At 41.5% G+C, this 13,935-nt stretch overlaps 2 protein-coding genes and 1 pseudogene across 6 annotated transcripts in view; 1 reads left to right on the plus strand and 2 right to left on the minus strand.

Annotated features, from left to right (window-relative positions):
• LRP2BP (LRP2 binding protein) overlaps window positions 1-10,622 on the minus strand; it is a 31,897-nt gene extending 21,275 nt beyond the window's left edge. Inside the window, exon 1 of one of the 4 annotated variants that reach the window (XM_019025446.3) lies at window positions 10,478-10,622. The gene's annotated coding sequence lies outside the window, so the exon portion shown is untranslated. Of the gene's footprint in view, window positions 1-10,166; window positions 10,282-10,477 lie in introns of those variants that run through there. The other 3 variants (XM_019025444.3, XM_063705681.1, XM_019025447.4) reach the window with 3 other exon arrangements.
• On the minus strand, window positions 6,027-6,114 carry LOC134758415 (uncharacterized; annotated as a pseudogene).
• Window positions 10,324-13,882, plus strand: ANKRD37 (ankyrin repeat domain 37). Of its 2 annotated transcripts, XM_004040705.5 has the most exons (5): window positions 10,354-10,575; window positions 10,775-10,927; window positions 12,576-12,667; window positions 13,208-13,411; window positions 13,656-13,882. In XM_004040705.5, coding segments are annotated over exons 1-5 (477 nt in total). In that variant the 5' UTR covers window positions 10,354-10,548; the 3' UTR covers window positions 13,657-13,882. The 2 variants fall into 2 exon arrangements, with proteins under 2 accessions (XP_018880993.1, XP_004040753.1); XM_019025448.4 differs by having other exon boundaries at window positions 10,324-10,575; window positions 13,208-13,882.
• The last annotated feature ends 53 nt before the right edge of the window (window positions 13,883-13,935 follow it).

The raw sequence follows: 13,935 nt of genomic DNA on the forward strand, positions 1-13,935 counted from the left end.
TACCTATCAATCATCTACCTACCTACCTACCTACCTACCTAACCTGCCTAACCTACCTAGCCTGCCTGCCTATCAGGCCTACCTAGGCTATCTATCTACCTATCTATCTATCTATCTAGGACTTCTAGTAAACACAGGTTCGGTAAGAATAAACCTTAAGCTTTCTCTTCTTCTACCTGATAGTGTTCTCACAGCAGTTGAAAGAAAATGTTTCAAATGATAAATGATACGGAAAAATAATATTTCAATTATATATGTACATGCTGTTTCTGAAGGTATGCTATGTATTCATCTACTGTCTTTACATTGTTTAAATGAAGAAAATAGGTTGCACAACAAACATTTCCTTACAGTAACTCAAATTTCTCAAAATGTGTTAACATCCTACTCAAATTAATCTTTGTTCCTAAGAGGAGAAAAAGTATAAAATGCTAATCTTACTAATAAAATAATAATAATTATTATTTTTTTTGAGACACAGTCTTGCTCTGTCACCAGGCTGGAGTACAGTGGTGCGATCTCGGCTCACTGCAACCTCCGCCTCCTGGATTCAAGGAATTCTCCTGCCTCAGCCTCCCAAGTAGCTGGGATTACAAGTGTGAGCCACCACGCCCAGCTAATTTTTGTATTTTTAGTAGAGACAGGGTTTCACCATGTTGGCCAGGATGGTCTCAATCTCCTGACCTTGTGATCCGCCCCACCTTGGCCTCCCAAAGTGCTGGGATTACAGATGTGAGCCACTGCGCCTGGCCTTTTTAAATTTTTATTTATTTTTATTTTTATTTTATTTATTTATTTATTTTGAGACGGCGTCTCACACTGTTGCCCGGGCTGGAGTGCAATGGCGCAATCTTGGTTCACTGCAACCTCTACCTCCCAGGTTCACGTGATTCTCCCACCTCAGCCTCCCAAGTAGCTGGGATTGCAGGCACACACCACCACACCCGGCTAATTTTTTTGTATTTTTTAATAGAGACGGGGTTTCACTATGTTGGCCAGACTGGGCTTGAACTCCTGACCTCGTGATCCACCCACCTCAGCCTCCCAAAGTGCTGGGATTACAGGCGTGAGCCACCGTGCCCAGCCTAAAATAATAATTAAAACAAGTGAATAACAATGTAATATATGATGCTAAGTTCTATTCAGAGTATATATCTAGTATTCTACATTTTCCAGGCACTTTAAATGACCTTCATTAAAAAAAAACAACTGAGTTTCAAACTTTTGAGTGTCTCAAATCATCTAGTAAATCATTTTTAGTTATCCAATTTTATGCAGGTGCAGTTGGTAATACAAATTTCTGACAACCTTCGTATGTGTTCACCTACAGTCCTTATCTTCTTTAAGTGAAAGAAACACTGCACAGTGAACACATTGGAGCCCTCTGACCTAGCATTCTTGGGAGTGGCAGGTGGTCAAACAAGAGTGACAGTGGAGATTAATAAAAGAGTGTTCAAAAATACCATGTGCACTTTATACTCAAAACGTGTAAAAAAAAGTTATTTCCCAATCTTCCCATTTAGGGCCAGAAGGGATTTAACTAGTGTTCAACTGTGAGAATTTAGAGTTTTCTTGCATAAACTATGGGCATAAGAATTCCAGATTAGGTTTCTTTAAAATGAAGTTTAAATTTTAAAATGCCCATAAACAATCCAAGTACAGAATTCTTTCCCCCATATTTTACAGTTGACTTAATATTCTCATCTACTTCGAAACAAGTTTTCGTAGTGACTTGACTTTGAAAGCATTCATTTTCTTAAAAACAAGCTCTCATGTCTCACTCATATCTCATCAGTTACATAATATTTAATTGAGGCCGGGCAGGGTGGCTCACGCCTGCAATCCCAGTACTTTGAGAGGCCAAGGCGGGTGGATCATTTGAGGTCAGGAGTTCAAGACCAGCCTGACCAACGTGGTGAAATCCTGTTTATACTAAAAATACAGAAAAAAATAAAATAGCTGGGCGTAGTGGCACATGCCTGTAGTCCCAGCTACTAGGGAGGCTGAGGCAGGAGAATCGCTTGAACCTGGGAGGCAGAGGTTACAGTGAGCTGAGATGGTGCCACTGCACTCCAGCCTGGGTGACAGAGCAAGATTCTGTCTCAAAAAAAAAAAAAATATTTAATTGAAGTACATTTTATAATAATCCTTACAGGTGTAGAAAAACTGACTCTTGGTAGGCATGCAGTTCAACTGGTGTGAGCCCAAGTGACTGACATTCTAGAGAATGCCTACGGTCTTCCAGCGGTCAGTGCAATGGGCAGTCGGCATGTCTTACGAGGAAATGAAACGTGTTGGATAAGCAGACCAAACAGCTATGAGAACGCTGCCACTGTGAGAGCTTTAAGTGGCCTCAATTCCTCTTTTTTGAAGTACACTTTATGTTTTACAATAATTTGGGATGTACAGAAAAGTTGCAAGGATACCACAGAGTGTCCCTCAGTGTCCCCCACTGTTAACATCACATTATAATAGCATGTTTGCCACAACTAAGAAACCAACATTGGTTCGTGAGAATTACCTAAAACTCTATTAGGATTTTACTCATCTTTCCACTAATGTTCTTTTGCTGTGCCAGGATCCCATCCAAGTGAACACACTAGAGTCAGTCACCATGCCTCCTGAGCCTCTTCTGGTCTGCGGCAGTTTCTCAAACTTCCCTTGTTTTTCATAACCTTCACAGTTTTGAGGAATGCTAGCCGTGTATCCTAAAGAATGTCCCCAATCAACATTCATCTGTTTTACTCATGATTAGACTGGGCTATGGGTTTTAGGGGAAGAATACCGAAGAGGTGAAGTGGCCTTCTCATCACATCGTGTCAACAATCACATCATCAACAGGACTTTCCACTGAGGATGTGAACAATTACTGGCCATGGCAGCATCCAACAGGCTTCTCTACTGTAAAGTCGCTTCTTTTTCCCCTTCCCATACTCTACTTTTTGGAAGCAAGTCATTATGTGTAGCCCACATTCAAGAAGGCGTTGGAGGCGGAATCGTCTTCACCAGGGAATATCTACATTAAATATTTGAAATTCTTCTGTAAAGAAGCATTATCTTCTGTCTCCCATCTCCCATTTATTTATTTATTCATTCAGTTGTTTATATCAGTATAGACTCATGGATAACTATGTATTGAGTTATAATCCAACAGTACCTGAGTTAGTTCCAGTTTTGGCCATTGGGAGCTCTTTCAGGTTAGCTCCTGGGTCCCTTTGACATGTCCTATCCTTCCACTTACTGGAACAAGTACCAGTACCTTGTTCTGGTACTACACGATGCTCTAGGCTCATCTTGTATTTTCCCTGCCCCAGCCCCAGAATCAGCAATGTCTGCAAGGAGCCCTGGTTTCTTTTACTAGAGAATGGTATTAGAAACCCGGATCTGGGTACTGGGTGTATTCATTGTTACTGCAGTGTCACTGCTTTAGGCCCTCTCACAGCAGGCAGAGCTAGGACATATGTATATGCATAACCCATGTATACACACACACCTATAATTATTTCTGCTTCTATCCATCTGAATCTATATTAAGCTAACTATGAATTCTTATTGACATCTTGGACAAATGCATTACTACCTGGCTCATTTTAGCCTTTTCTACTAATCTGCAACTTCCCTCTCCAACAGTAAGAAACCTGCCTCCCTCCATCAATTGGTTTAATATTAAGGACTAACTTTCTACCTTTTTCTCTACTTCATGTAATTCTACAAATTTATCATCTGTAATTTCCACATTTCATTGAAAGGAATATGTAACCAGGAGGAGAAATAACAAAAATATGAAATACCTTTCAAGTTCTCCAAGTTATCACAACAGTGAAGAAGTGGACATTTAAATCTAGTCACCATTGAGACCACTGGACCCTTCTGATTACAGGCTCTCAGGAAAGTCAACATCATCAAAAGAGGATAACTATACTTTGTCTTTTCTTTTTGCCACAATATCCTGTTGCAGCAGTTGTTTAGAATAACTATCCAATTTATCATCTTCCCCAAGAAGTTTGAGTTATCAAGGCTGGAAGAATTTATGTTAAAGAGAAAGAATTTCTTTGTAAGAAATTCTTCCGTTTTTTTTTTTTTTTTTTTTTAAATTTATTTATTTCAGTAGGTTTTTGGGGAACAGGTGGTGTTTGGTAACATGAATAAATTCTTTAGTGGTGATTTCTGAGATTTTGGCACACCCATCACCCAAGCAGTGTATACTGTACCCAATGTGTAGCTTTTTATCTCCCACCCACCTCACCCTTCCCCGAGTCCCCAGAGTCCATTGTATCATTCTTATGCCTTTGCATCCTCATAGCTTAGCTCCCACTTATGAGTGAGAACATACAATATTTGGTTTCCATTCCTGAGTTACTTCACTTAGAATAATGGTCTCCAATCCCATCTAGGTTGCTGCAATTGCCATTATTTTTTTCCTTTTTATGGCTGAGTCATATTCCATGGTATACCACATTTTCTTTACCCACTCATTGATTGATGGGCATTTGGGCTGGCTCCATATTTTTGCAATTGCAAATTATGCTGCTATAAACATGCATGTACTAGTATCTTTTTTGATTAATGACTTATTTTCCTCTGGGTAGATACCCAGGAGCAGGATTGCTGGATCAAATGGTACATCTACTTATAGCTCTTAAACAGCGTGGAATCTCCACACTGTTTTCCATAGTGGTTGTACTAGTTTACATTCCCACCAACAGTGTAAAAGTGTTTCCTCTTCACCACATCCATGCCAACATCTCATTTTTTGATTTTTTTTATTATGACTGTTCTTGGCAAGAGTGAGGTGGCATCACATTGTGCTTTTGATTTGCATTTCCTTGATAATCAGTGATGTTGAGCATTTTTTCATATGTTTGTTGTCCATCTACTTATCTTCGTTTGAGAATTGTCTATTCAAGTCATTAGCCCACTTTTTGATAGGGTTGTTTGTATTTTCCTTGCTGATTTGATTGAGTTGCTTGTAGATTCTGGATATTAGTCATTTGTCAGATGTATAGATGGCAAAGATTTTCTCTCACTCTGTGGGTTGTCTGTTTACTCCTTTGATTATTTCTTTTGCTCTGCAGAAGCTTTTTAGTTTAAGTCCCATCTATTTATCTTTGTTTTTGTTGCATTTGCTTTTGGGTTCTTGGTCATGAAGTCTTTGCCTGAATCAATGTCTAAAAGGGTTTGTCCAATATTATCTTCTAGAATTTTTATGATTTCAGGTCTTAGATTTAAGTCTTTGATCCGTCTTGAGTTGATTTTTTGTATAAGGTGAGAGATGAGGATCCAGTTTCATTCTTCTGCATGTGGCTTGCCAATTATCCCAGCACCATTTGTTAAATAGGGTATCCCTTCTTCACTTTATGTTTTTGTTTGCTTTGTCAAAGATCAGTTGACTGTGAATATTTGGCTTTATTTCTGGGTTCTCTATTCTGTCCCATTGGTCTATGTGCCTATTTTTATACCAGTACTGTTCTGTTTTGGTGACTATGACCTTATAGTATAGATTGAAGTCGGGTAATGTAATGTCTCCAGATTTGTTCTTTTTGCTTAGTCTTGCTTTGGCTATGTGGGCAATTTTTGGTTACATATGAATTTTAGGATAGTTTTCTCTAGTTCTATGAAGAATGATGGTGGTATTTTGATGGGAATTGCATTGACTTTGTAGATTGCCTTTGGCAATAGGGTCATTTTTTGTGAGCCAATTGTTTTTTTTTTTTTTTTTTATGTACTTTTTTTTATTTTTTTATTTTATTTTTTTTTTTTTACATTTTTTTTTTTATTATACTTTAAGTTTTAGGGTACATGTGCACATTGTGCAGGTTAGTTACATATGTATACATGTGCCATTCTGGTGCACTGCACCCACTAACTCGTCATCTAGCATTAGGTATATCTCCCAATGCTATCCCTCCCCCCTCCCCCAACCCCACAACATTCCCCAGAGTGTGATATTCCCCTTCCTGTGTCCATGTGATCTCATTGTTCAATTCCCACCTATGAGTGAGAATATGCAGTGTTTGGTTTTTTGTTCTTGCGATAGTTTATACGGTGCTCTACACGTTCAGAGAAACTTCTCTAGTCACAAACTATAGAAATGATCCCTGAAAGTATAGTCTTGAAATTCTTCCGTTTTTACAATTATTAGGGTAATGGGTTTCTTGACAGTGGCCAATGAAGGCCCGAATTATATTTGATTAATTCAAGTCATCTTAAATCTGTAGATGTTTAAGAAAAAAAAAACTTAAAAAAAAATCTATGGAAATTCCAGATCTGGTTATAACCTTCTGTCTTTGAAAAGTTGTCATATTTGGAATGATATTATCACCTTCAGTGTATGAACGATAGAAGTATTATTGCCATAATATCATTATTAATTAAAATATCGTTACTTCTAAGGCTCAGTGGACTCTGGTCAGCATTGATATACCATGGGTGCCTGGCTGGCAATAAACAAGACATCATATTCAGAAATGCTTGATGCGTTTGACTTCAATGCTTTGGCGTTATGATATTCGCAAGGGATTTAAAAAATGCGTGTGAAACCAGGCCAGCTACTGGGATTTTTAGTTTTCAGTATTTTTGGAGATGAGGCCTCACTCTGTCACCCAGGCTGGAGCGCAGTGGCACAATCTCGGCTCACTGCAACCTCTGCTTCCTGGGTTCAAGTGATTCTCCCACCTCAGCCTCTCAAGTAGCTGGCATTACAGGCACGCACCACACACCTGGCTAATTTTTGTATTTTTAGTAGAGACGGTTCCGCCATGTTGGCCAGGCTGCTCTCGAACTCCTGGCCACAAGTGATCTGCCTGCCTCAGCCTCCCAAAGTGTTGGGATTACAGGCGTGAGCCACTGCATCTGGTGAGATTTTTAGTTTTACATTATTTCACTTGCTTTAGAGCTGAAGTTTTCTATGGCATTACTAAACGTATACAATCCAATTAATGTTTTAAAGTAAGAATGAGTAGGTAATCTCAATTACTCCTCCTTTCAATACTGTGCCTTTTGGTAATGCTTTCCAGTGTTTTCTTGGTCAATAAGAAACAGGAAAACCACAGCAAGCAAGAAATAGATAAAATTAGCTTATCGGTTCCACCAACTACTTTTAATAATTTTCACCTGGCACAATTCACTGATGCAAGAGTAATTACTTTTTCTTTTTCTTTCTTTTTTTTTTTTTTGAGACGGAGTCTTGCTCTTGTCACCCAGGCTGGAGTGCAGTGGCACGATCTCGGCTCACTGCAACCTCCGCCTCTCAGGTTCAGGCGATTCTCCTGCCTCAGCCTCCGGAGTAGCTGGGATTACAGGCACCTGCCACCACGCCCGGCCAATTTTTCTATTTTTAGTAGAGACGGGGTTTCACCATGTTGGCCATGCCGGTCTCAAACTGCTGACCTCAGGCGATCGGCCTGCCTCAGCCTCCCAAAGTGCTGGGATTACAGACGTGAGCCACCACCGCGCCTGGCCCTCAAGAGTAATTACTTGAATAAGAAGTACTAGGTTTAGTATTGCGGGAGATTCAATTCCAGGAACAAGGCTACACTAACAGTCATTATTAAGTAAAACAGTTGTTTTTTCTATGGATTACAATAATTTTCTCTGAAGACTCTTTTGCGGCCAGGCATGGTGGCTCATGCCTGTAATCCCAACATTTTGGAAGGCCAAGGCAGGTGGATCACTGGAGGTCAGGCGTTTGAGACCAGCCTGGGCAACACAGTGAAACCCCATCTCTACTGAAAATACAAAAATTAGCTGGGTGTGGTGGCGCATAGCTGTAAGCCCAGCTACTTGGGTGGCTGACGCACGAGAATCACTTGAACCCGGGAAGACGGAGGTTGCAGTGAGCTGAGATCACGCCACTGCATTCCAATCTGGGCAAGAGAGCGAGATTGTGTTTCAGAGTTAAAAAAAAAAAAAAAAAGGCCTTTGGTTTGCATTAAAGAAACCAATCTTAGTAGCCTGAATTGACCAGAGGTGACCAAAATTATTTAAAACACATAGGTATAAGAATGTGGGCTCTGGAGTCAAACTGACTTCAAATTCCTGATTTACCTCCTAATAATCACATGACAAGTTACTGGACCTCCCTAAGCCTCCACTTCCTCTTCTGTAAAATGCAGATAATACCTATGAGCGCTAGTCTTGAGGCACAAGTGCTCAATTAATGTCAATTTGTAATATAATAAACTGGAATAGACGTCAGTGGTTAATACTTTCTCATTTGTCGGCCTTTCTCTATTTCACATCACAGCTGCATGTGTATCACACACTGCCCCCAGACTGAACTACATATAGTGCTCTCAATACTGGAAGATATTTTACACTTCTTAGAAATACTCTTCCCTTCCTGGACTACTTAGCAAACTCTTACCACTCAAGATTCAGCCCACACATCTCTCACCTATTCGGTCACTTACTCATCATCCAACGTTTTTTTTAACACTCGCTGTAAATGGCATCCTCGTTCTGGAAACACATCTACCAGCAATTAAAACATGTAGAATTAGCAGTGCTTAGGAGAACGCCTATAAAATATGCATCTTAGATCATCTTCCGTTTTAGAAAATTGATCCCACCTGCTACACGCCTGGTGAAACTCCAGTTACTTGCCAGTAAGATATTGTCCCCCAAATGTACTTATCCTGTTTTTGTGCGTTATAAGCTTTGTTCAGTTTATAGTTTCTAGGCCCATTACTAAAGATAAGTCAGATATCCAGCTGAGATACAACTTTTTTTTCTGAAAACAATGTGAGCAATGGACAGGTACGCTGTGATTAAAGGGAGAAAAGCTGTAACGACTCCCCAAATTTCCTTTCCTTATCAAATTTACGTATGTAACAGGAAGTTAAAAAATAACTACCACTTAATGCATACTGAACAGAATCTTGTTTCAAAGAAAAGATATGAAATATGGAGGCACTTTCACCACACAAATATCCCACTACATATGCTAACTGCAGTATTTATGTTCAAAACTCTAAGAACGTGTCTGATACCCTTTGTTAGGAATTCCTGAAAATGAACTTCTGTGCAAACCTGAAGCTTCAATGCACGTGTTTTAAAAAGCAGTGCTTATTGAACTGATAAAAGGGAAATTGGCAATATCAACATGTGCTCACCTCACAAATCTGACAACAGTATCTCTACACTGCCGTTCTTTAAACATCATTAAAAGATATTGTGAATAGTTTAAATATTAAAAATGTGGACTATAAGAACGATTCTATATATTTGAACACACATTTATGTTCAAATATTCATATGAATAAAAATGCTTAAAACTACCCCTTGGGTAACTAAGTATAACAACATAAACTTGCGATTGCAAATCTTATGGCTCTTACTACAAAACAAAAAGTAGAATGAAAAGACCACTTATCTTTAGAGGACAAGCATGAGCTTGTCTTCTAACAGCATAACAATAAACGTATTTATTTCTCCGTGCTTTCAAAAGCATCAACAGAAGGGAATCACTAAAAATGTAGGGGAAAAGAAACACTCGGCTGGAGCTTTGATTTCTAAGCAGATCCTTCTGGAAAGACGCTTAGGGAGAGTCTAGGGAGCAGCTCTGACGTCAGTAGCTGCCATCGGAAGTCAGGTCATGTTCTACAAAAAGCAGTGACGCACGCCCGACAGCACCCCCGGGGCCGGACAGCGGCTTCACCAGCCCCGCGGGTCCGAATCGCACGCGGCCGGCTCCGCTCTCCCACGAGGAGAGCCCGGCGTGGACCAGCGTCACGGCCTCAGCGTGCTGCGGCCTCTCCCCGAGGGCCCCTCCACAAGGGTCCCTGCGCGGGCCGGGCTCGGCCGTTGCCACTCGGGACAGCCATCCCCTCGAGTTCGCGCTCGCCGTCCCTGCCTTCACCTCCCGGGTTGGGAGGCGGGCGACTGCGCGCGAGGTAAAGGAACTTGCGTTCCCCGGCGCCGAGGCGGCGGCAGCGCAGTGCACAGCGGCCTCTGAGGGCGGCGTCGACGGGGAGCTGCGTGTGGCTCCTGGTTTCCTGGTTACGTGCGCGCCGGCAGAGCCAAAACCTGCGGCCGAAACTCCCGCTTCTCCGTAAGGATTAAAGGGCGGGCGCACTACCGGGAGACGTGTCAAACTCAGCGCGCCTCATGGCGGCCGCGGAGCCCCACCCGCTCCTACTCCAGTCCTCCCACGCCCACTGACTTACCCTGCGCACGCGCGCTGAGGCTCCGTGGGGCCGCCGCGGGCCCCGCCCCGAGGTGGGAGGGCCTGACGCATCCACAGCTGGCCAATCGGCGGATGCCTCGCGCGCCCGCCCCTCCTCCTGCCCCCGGCGCCGGGCTCCACGTGCCAGTGTTTGTGTACGTGCGGCCGTGGCGGGGCTGGACAGGGTCCAGGTCGTTGAGGATTAGGCTGTTCGGGCGTAACCGGAGCTGGGGCGCGGCTGCCAAGTGCCGGCCCGCAAGTCCCAGCGGTCTTTAAATTCTCCCGTGCTAGGGCCGGCCTGCGCATTCTTACCTGTCGACGTGCGGCGAGTGTCCTACCGGTCTGCACTTCCAAGGACTCTTGTCATCTGCCTTAGGCGGGAAATGCTGTTGCTGGATTGCAACCCCGAGGTGAGATTCGGGCTCACAGAGCCCGAGCTTTTGTCCTGCAGGCTCAAGCTTCCAGACTCGTTTTCTCGTTAACGCGGGAACGGACCACTGGGCGCTGCCTGGTCAGAGCTGGTTGTGAAGGGCGGGGAGGTTTCCAGCCCGGAGGGGCGCGGGACTGGACAAAGGTGGGAAGGGTGCTGGATCTGTTCTCTTCCCGCAGGTGGATGGTCTGAAGCATTTGCTGGAGACAGGGGCCTCGGTCAACGCACCCCCGGATCCCTGCGAGCAGTCGCCTGTCCACTTAGCCGCAGGAAGCGGCCTTGCTTGCTTTCTTCTCTGGCAGCTGCAAACGGGCGCTGACCTCAACCAGCAGGTAACTAGGTAACTGATTGTTGCTGTGTACAGCCGTCCCCTCCAACCCAGACCCACACAAACATTTCTCAGACGCCAAGAGTTGTTTCAGCTGTTAAAAACATGTCTGTAGCAGCGATGTCCAACAGAAATATAATGCAAGACACAGATGTAATTTAAGAGTTTTTTTCCAGTCTTGATGTGAGGACATGAGAAATTTCAAGTTTTTAAGTAGCCACATTAATAAACGAAGCATGAAATTTTAGTATTTGACCCAATTTGTCCAAAATGTTATCAGTTCAATATGTAATCAACATAAAGCAATTGCTGATTAGATATTTTACATTTTCTTTTATTCTGTGTCTTCACAATCTGGTATGACAGCGTATCTCAAATCAGACTAGCCACATTTCAAATACTCTAGCCTTAAGTGGCTGTTGACTCTCATATTGAACAGCACAGATCTAGTTTATTTCAAAAGAAATAATTGCTACATTACCAAAAGTCTCCCTGCAGCAACTGAAATACTTAGAAGCTATGTCCACAAGCATTCTAATTTCCTAAAGAATTTTCTTACTGTAGTTTGCATCTTCCACTGAATAATAAAGCATGAATTTTAAATTGTAAACTTTTCTGGAAGAACTGTTTTTATTTGCTTACATTTTAATGTATGTGCATATGGCTACACGTTTTTATTTGAGACGGAGTTTTGCTTTTGTCGCCCAGACTGGAGTGCAATGGCGCGATCTCGGCTCACTGCAACCTCTGCTTCTTGGGTTCAAGAGATTCTCCTGCCTCAGCCTCCCTAGTAGGTGGGATTACAGGCACGCGCCACCGTGCCCAGCTAATTTTTGTATTTTTAGTAGAGACAGGGTTTCACCATGTTGGCCAGGCTGGTCTCGAACTCCTCACCTTAGGTGATCCGCCTGCCTCGGCCTTCCAAAGTGCTGGGATTACAGGCGTGAGCCACCGCGCCCAGCCACACGTTTTTATTAATGAAAACGGTATGAAAAAGCAAACTAAAAGAACTAATCAAAAATAAAAAGCTTTTACAGCTTACCGAGGAAAAAAACAAAAATAAAAAGCTTGAATTTAAAAATTCAGTCCAAAGGAGGAGATTTTTAGAAGGTTCCATACTGAAATGAATATGCAAGCATAGTACATTTCTGTGTTTCAAATTAGCCCATGGAGTTGGCCATCCCTAATGTAATCACTAGAAGTATCTAGAAGATCTAAATAAAGGAATGAATGATGATCATTTCAGAGCATATGCTAGAATGCTGAAGTTATAATAGTCCACTAGTTACTTAAATTAATTCTGCATTCCTGAAATGTTGCACTGGCAAACGATTATCAGTAGTGTTTTTAATTAGAATAGATGTTGATGCAGGTTTATATGTATCAAAAACACATGACTTCTTAGTCTTAAAAGTGACTAAGACTTCTTATTTCTGAAAACAAACCCAAAACCGGAACTGAGAATGAATATTAACAAAATAAACCCATTAAAAGTTTGTGTTCTCTGCCAAAAAAAAAAAAAAGAAAAAAATCCCTGTCCAGTACAGTGCAGTTCTAACTAGCTTCCTTAAATAGCTAATATTAAATGTCACTCATCAACTTCCACAAAAAGTGTTTTTGGGAGACTCTGAAATGCACCGTCTTACCTTAAGGATGTTTTAGGAGAAGCTCCACTACACAAGGCAGCAAAAGTTGGAAGCCTGGAGTGCCTAAGCCTGCTTGTAGCCAGTGATGCCCAAATTGAGTGAGTATGAAAACAGTGGCTTCACATTTTATGTTTTCTTGGATTAAACTAATCAGACTCCTGAAGCTTAGTTACATGTGCTTTTAAAAATAATGCTTGCCTAATTGATAATTTAGTGTTAATCATTTAAATGTTAACTTAGGTTGTTGGTGCTATCAAATAATACTCAGTTCGAGTAAGTAAAAAGTCAGATCCTGAGCAATCAGAGGTGCAATTTTGTTCATTATGACTGTATTCTACTTCAGTTTCGGTTCAGGAAAACCCATTCTATAGTTCTCGTTGACTACCTTTGGGTACTCATACACTGTATTAAACATCAGATAATTCTAACATTCATTCAGAACTGGAATGCCCGCTCTATGCTGGATTCCGTTAGTTGCTGAGGATACAATAGTGACCAAAAATGCAATTTCCTTATGCATCCTTTACCTCTTCTGTTCTGCAACCAACATTTGTATGAGCCCAAAATTCCCTTGGAAGATATAAAAAAGAGACGTAAGTTCAGTGTTTCATTTCACTCCGTTTTTATCCTGTTTTCAGTTTATGTAATAAGAACGGGCAAACAGCTGAAGATCTCGCTTGGTCATGTGGATTTCCAGACTGTGCCAAGTTTCTTACAACAATTAAATGTATGCAGACAATAAAAGCAAGTGAACACCCTGACAGGAATGATTGTGTTGCTGTGCTCAGACAGAAACGAAGTCTTGGAAGTGCAGAAAATACCAGTGGGAAAAGGAAGTGTTGGTAAGTAACTCAGAGCTGCTGCTGTTTTCCTCCCGCAGTGATTGATCTCGTTTGCATAGCATTTATTATTCCATTTAATACTGACACTCGTATTTCTAGTAGTATTGTTTCATTCTCATTAACGTTTTAATACTGGTTATACTTACCAGAATCTAGAGACCAAAAATGGGACGCATGGTGGAAGTTTGGGGATAAAACTCATTTTAAAAAAAAGTTTTTAATGTTAACGTTTTTTTAAAAACAGATGTCACGTGGGTTATCAAGAAGTCTGAAGAACGCCTTCATTTCATGCAGATCTATAAGCTCCTGCTTTTGGCTTTACCATATGTTGTGTCTAAACTCCTTCTGAGAAGGAGGAAAAACTTTCTTCCAAGTGAAGATCCATTTAAGAACACATGTATTTACATGCCTATAATATGCTGGTTGTGTATGCTTTGTGTTTTAAGTTATTAAAGGAATGTCTAAAAAATACATTCTCCGTGCAGTATTTACAACCTTTGAAAAAGGTCATAATTTAAATCGTC

The sequence above is a fragment of the Gorilla gorilla genome, chromosome 3, assembly GCF_029281585.2.
Source record: "Gorilla gorilla gorilla isolate KB3781 chromosome 3, NHGRI_mGorGor1-v2.1_pri, whole genome shotgun sequence".
NCBI classification, from domain to species: Eukaryota; Metazoa; Chordata; class Mammalia; order Primates; family Hominidae; genus Gorilla; species Gorilla gorilla.

Bases quoted from the DNA above. Each gene is read 5' to 3' on its own strand.
- ANKRD37 (XM_019025448.4), top strand. From the start codon at position 10,549: ATGCTGTTGCTGGATTGCAACCCCGAG. The intron at 10,576-10,774 runs GTGAGATTCGGG...CTCTTCCCGCAG, and splicing joins TGCTGGATTGCAACCCCGAG to GTGGATGGTCTGAAGCATTT. The intron at 12,668-13,207 runs GTGAGTATGAAA...TCCTGTTTTCAG, and splicing joins GCCAGTGATGCCCAAATTGA to TTTATGTAATAAGAACGGGC.